A 5,707-nucleotide genomic window follows, 5' to 3' on the forward strand; every position below is an offset into this window, starting at 1 on the left:
CAATTTATGCTGCCACAGTTCTTCCTGAGTGGGAATGCAATTGCAAATCTGGCATGGCAGAGGTTGGAGGTAGGGTCTCTAGAGGCAGCAGTGCTCTCCTGTCTGCGCTGGACTGCCTTTCAGTGTGGTCTTAAACAAATTCATAACCGCAATTTATTCCTTGCCGATGGGTTAAGGTCATAGCATGTTTTTCTGAGCTCTCCTTTCAGATTTGATGACCCCGTGTAGTGCAGATCAAAGCAATTATTTTCACTCTGTGAAAAGAAAAAAGTTCAGTTCCTCTGACAATTTCCCCTTCTGAGAAAAGGATATAAGTAAAAGGAAATAGAAGAGGGTCAAATCACATCCTTGTGAGAGAGCTGCCAGCCCCAAATGCTCTGATTATTCATCCATTGGACTCAGTCACCAGGCCTCTCCTCGCAGCTCTAGCTTCAGTCCAGACCACTTACTCCACATGAAGCTCGAGGTGAGAGCTGCCCCCTCTGTCCTGACGACCTTTTGCAAGGGACGGCAGCTTGGTTTCTCTCCTTGTATAAATTTCTTTAGACTTGCAGATGTGCTGGGGAAGCCTTCCCTGAGCTCTTCTCTACTAACTCTTTAATCCTGCCAAGTCCAAAGCAGAGCTCAACAGACTCTGTCAATGGCTTGAGTTAGGAAAGCATGCGAATACACGGGTCCAGGTCATTCCCTTAACTCACAGCAGTGTCTAAACTAATACTTCAGTTACGACTGATGTGAAGTATCAAAACAAGATGCTCTGATGAATCAGAGCTCCAGCCCAAACTCTGAAAAACTAACAGAGTACCTAAATATTTGCAAGACGGGCATAAAGCATTTCTCAGTAGAAGGTCCCTTACAGGTCAAGGATTTGTGATACTCAATATATTAAGACAGTTTTCAGTACTATGTGTTGTATATGTGAATCCATGCTATATGGGAGGTTTGGTCTTCCAGATGCCAGGCACAGCAAGGCATGACCATGAGATGGCAATCCAGGCCAAGAGAAGTCTAACTAAAACCACGGACCCAGTAGAAAGACTTCGGCTGCGGTGTTTAGCAAGGGGATCTGCAGGCATTAAAGGACTTGGCAGGTGAGTCTAAGAAGTCAAATTTGCAGAATCACAAAATGGTTGAGGTCGGAAGGGACCTCTGGAGATTTTCATTGTTTGGCTTTATTTTTTTCTTTTTTTCTTTGTCCTCCAAAGACTGTAGTGGTCAGTCCAGTGGCCTCATGCTTTGGCATTTAAATTGCTGCATCATTCTCTACGTTTTCTGTTCTACTAACTTCAAATTACACATTTCCACAGAGTATTTCGGATTATGGATGATGACAACAGCAGGACCCTTGATTTCAAAGAGTTTGTGAAAGGATTAAATGATTATGCTATGATGATAGACAAGGAAGAAGCACAAGAGATTTTCCGGATATTTGATAAAGATGGCAGTGGAACAATTGACTTTGATGAGTTTCTTGTTACACTAAGAGTAAGTGTGAGAATTTACGGTATTATTGCACTAAATGGAGAAAGAGCCCTGTTTCATCATTAGATGAACATGGTCAGTGCTAGCTAAATAGAGTAGTGATACTCATATTAGTAACTAGCAAAATCTACAGTTGTATTTAAAATGTCAGTAACTCTTGAGAAGATAAAATATTCCATCTTCATATGCTAATGCATATACTAAAAATTGTCCTAAATGACCCTTTTGTAGTTAAGAGAGCTCAGAACCTAACATGCCTCTGCAATTTATTGACAAAACCTAAGGCTCCTAGTAAATAAATGATTGTGATTTTTTTTTCTTTTTTAACAAATTGCTGTCTTAAGTACCTAAATTCCACCTGTGTTGCAGTTCAGGTCCTATGAGGTTCTGTCCACTAATCTCACTTGTTTTCTATCTCCTTATAACATAAGCTAATCCAGTGAGAGTTTTCTCTAATTAAACACAGCATGACTGACTTTGGTTGGGGATCTTTTGTTCTGCTGATATCTAAACAGCTAAAGAAGAGAAAATATTTACTGTTTACTGTTGTTAAAATAATTAAAACTGATGGTATAGAAAAATATTCCAGGAAACACTTTTTCTCTATTTGTCTACTTACTAGCCTTTTGATAGATACTGAATAAACTCCATTCTACTGATTTTTGATAATATATTGTGCTTTATGTCGCACAGACAATGTAAACTATCAGTAGTTTGCTGTCCCAAGTGCTTGAACTAGAGTTACTGAAAACAACAGCAGCTACTTGAATTTGGAATTGGGCAAGTAGTTGGCAGAAATCAAATGGATCTGTTAATATTTCTTTACAGCCTCCCATGTCGAATGCCAGAAAAGAAATAATCATGCAGGCATTTAGGAAGTTAGATAAAACTGGAGATGGTATCATAACAATTGAAGACTTGCGGGGGGTTTACAATGCAAAACATCATCCTAAATATCAGAATGGAGACTGGACAGAAGATCAAGTATTCCGGTCCTTTCTAGATAATTTTGATTCACCCTATGACAAGGATGGGAAGGTAAGTGAAACATCTGATGTGCAACCATGAATACAACATTTGACTCACAGCTAAAATTATTAAATGTGATAATGATGCCAGTACCAAATGTGCAGCTGCAGGGCATTTGTGTCACATTCATGGGAGACAGAAAAGCAGGTGAATATACAATGCTTAGGACTATTAGTGAAGCTTGCTTAGGCATTCAGAGGCAAAAATAATCTGCAGGAGATGCGAAAGCTAGGCAAGGGATTGCATTTACAGGCTTGTAGGCTTTATGACTCTACTTTTATAAGCAACACTAAGCATATCTTCAAACTAACCCACCACAATTGCTAATTTTCAAAATCTCTGTAAACTGGAAGATTTCTCACTTCTCAGGAGAATAAAAAACAGGACCTAGTTCAGAAGCATGTTTCCTGAAATACTTTATGTTTAGCACTTCTATAGTATGTGTAATTATTTAGACCAGTGGCTTGGGAATCACTGCATAATAGATATGGATTTATCCAGAGAGAATTGAATAGAAGATTAGGGTTAGAGTAGAAAAAAGAGAAAAACCACAGCTCCAGCTGAAGCAGAGGCTGGAAAGGGGCTGCCAAAGGGACCTGAGGCAGCTGAGAGAATTGTGCCGCGAGGAACTGCTGGCCTGGGGAAGGATGGGGAGGCCTTGCCTACTGCTCAGCTGAGGTTTTCCAGTTCAAGTACAGAGCTTGATCACCCTCTGCAATGGACTTCTCATGCATCCACTTCATAACCTTCTCAATTTCCAAGCCATTCAGACTTCTTTTTCCCCTCAATATGTGTCTGCAAAGTTTTTTGACCCAAATTTGCATATGTCTGACCAACTCAGTGAGCCTGGATGTGTCTGCTATTTCCATGTCCATATCTTCAGTCCAAGCTGTTCGTAATAATGAGCCAGATAAGGCTTCATCAGAACTTTCTACAATGTTTTTAACACTTCCCTGTCTCTTCTGAAACAGTCTTGCTTAGGTTGCACCTGGCTTTTCACAGCTGCATTACACTGGTGACTGTTGCCAGTCTAATGCTTGGCTACTCTACCCAAATCTTCCACTTCTTTTGTTTCCAACAGGCCAGTTCTCAGTTTGTAGAGAGGTATTAGTTTTTATATCCCCTGGGTATATACTTTGCACTTGGTAGAGCTGAATTTCATCCCCTTTTCTGTTACACCATCCTCAGAGTTACCCAGTTCTGTGGTTTGTCGCCTTCCTTCTCTGCAGCAGCAGCGACTTCTGGCAAACTTCAGCAGAACGCTCCTGCTTTGTTGTGCTGAGGTCATACATGAAAACATTAAACAAGATGAGTTCCCAAAATGATCCTCGACAAACTTAGTGCCACTGTATCTCTAACTGGCCTCCACAATGCCTTGTACTTTGTAAATGCTGCAGATTTTGAGCTAATGGAAGAGTTACTCTGACCACCCCTACCTTTTGTTTAGCAATCCTGACATTAGCCCACCAGATGCAGTTTCATTTGAGAACTGAACATGGCTTTCCTGTGCCTAAATCTGCCGTGTCACTAGTAAAAACCAAGGACATGTTAGATTAATTGTCCAGATGTGACTTCTACCTGAAGTGGAGCTACATTCCCTGACTTTAGCACTGAAGACTTACTTGATCTGGGTTTTGCTGACGAATGATTTCAAATTATTCCTACAAAACACTAGAAGAAGATAGCTGACCAAGTGAGAAAACCTAGAACGGTTTTAGCTGAAATGCCTCATGGCTTTGCAGCTGCTAGAAATGTAGAAAGGGCCTCTTCTCAGTAATCTTGCTGAGTACCTCTGAAACAGCCAGGGTCTAGGATGCTTGTAATGGTAGGATAGGCTAAAATGTTCAGTTCTTCTGACTGTCACACATTTTTTCTAGCTCTCAAGTGCACAAGGCAAAATATTATAGGGGAAAATATTTTTATATGTGATGTTTTATTCAAAGAATGACCTATATGGTTCAAGAATTAAGGCTACTATTTGTAGTAGGTGCTAAATTTAATTTTTAAAAATTGACACTTAGTCTAGTTACTTTTATTTAACTTAACTTACTTTTATTTAACTTAACTTTTATTTAACTCCAAAATGTACACTAAAAGTATTCAAAACTCTTTGGGAATTTGAAAGACTTTTTAAATGAGACCTGTGTGGAACAGTGATATTTTATCTCTGGTGAATGTATATAAAACTCTTAGCTATTTATCTATGTTGCACCAGAAATCTAATCCATTTTTATTAAAGATATTGCAAACAACCAAATGATAGCATCAGTGTAAAAACTGCATAACAATATTTGTCTTTTTGAGCATCACTCATTTTAACTTCAATTCTTGGTAAGATTAATTTAATTGTGCATCTTTAATTCCCATCTAAGCATACCTGGGGGACAAGAGCTCTATTTCTAATGAAGAAGTTTTGCAAATTCTGCAGTAACTTCTGCAAATTTTCACTGCTTTCATTCTTCCTATTGGGTTCCTTTTCACCGGCAATAATGTGAAATAGCAGATGTTAAGGTTTAATTTAGATTTTTTTTTTTGAATGTGTAGTTTTTTTCTATTACAACATGAAGAAAATGAAGGTTCATTTTCCTGTTTTAAATCCTTCTGTCTCAGGTCACAACAGAAGAATTCATGAACTACTATGCAGGAGTCAGCGCTTCAATAGACACTGATGTCTATTTTATCGTCATGATGAAAAACGCTTGGAAACTCTAATTGTACGATTAAAGGAACAAGACTTTGTTTCCACTTTTTGTAGGTCCATATGATTAAGTATATGCTCATTTTCTGTAACCGCAGCTTCCAGGCACTGTGCAGGTTACAGCCAAGCTGCAGAGATAGCTGTCAGCGGCACTGCTTTGGTAGGCTCCCCCTCAGAGCATCAGCAGCTTGCTTGGAAAGCAGACCTGGCAGCCAGCCACTTGGTAGACCTTTGCTTTTTCTTCCTGCATCCCTGACCTGTCTTTTCTTCTCTGAGACAAGCTTTTCCTTTCTTCTCTGCTGTCTGCAGTAAGTTCCAGTGGTTCCTGAGTGTATCCCCACTTCCACTGTTAGCTACAGCTCTGCTTGACAGAGGATGTGAGAGGAGGAAATATTTTGGAAGGCTTTGGTTTGGGCAGACAGTTATAAGTCTGTCCCATGAGGGACCAACCTCTACAGCGCTCAGCTATGTCAGTATGTGACACAGAGGTCACATACC

The 5,707-nt window shown here is 39.7% G+C and overlaps 1 protein-coding gene across 1 annotated transcript; it reads left to right on the forward strand.

Moving 5' to 3' along the window:
* The first annotated feature begins 954 nt into the window (after window positions 1–954).
* Window positions 955–5,223, forward strand: CAPSL (calcyphosine like). The gene is made up of 4 exons (XM_062600082.1): window positions 955–1,091; window positions 1,308–1,485; window positions 2,311–2,520; window positions 5,122–5,223. Exons 1-4 carry the CDS (start codon window positions 955–957, stop codon window positions 5,221–5,223), a joined length of 627 nt encoding a protein of 208 aa, XP_062456066.1.
* The last annotated feature ends 484 nt before the right edge of the window (window positions 5,224–5,707 follow it).

The sequence above is a fragment of the Rhea pennata genome, chromosome Z (genome assembly GCF_028389875.1).
Source record: "Rhea pennata isolate bPtePen1 chromosome Z, bPtePen1.pri, whole genome shotgun sequence".
NCBI lineage: Eukaryota > Metazoa > Chordata > Aves > Rheiformes > Rheidae > Rhea > Rhea pennata.

Coding starts and splice junctions, on each gene's coding strand:
- CAPSL (XM_062600082.1), top strand. CDS start 955: ATGCCAGGCACAGCAAGGCATGACCATGAGATGGCAATCCAGGCCAAG. Junction 1,486..2,310: donor AGTTTCTTGTTACACTAAGA/GTAAGTGTGAGA, acceptor ATTTCTTTACAG/CCTCCCATGTCGAATGCCAG. Junction 2,521..5,121: donor CCTATGACAAGGATGGGAAG/GTAAGTGAAACA, acceptor CTTCTGTCTCAG/GTCACAACAGAAGAATTCAT.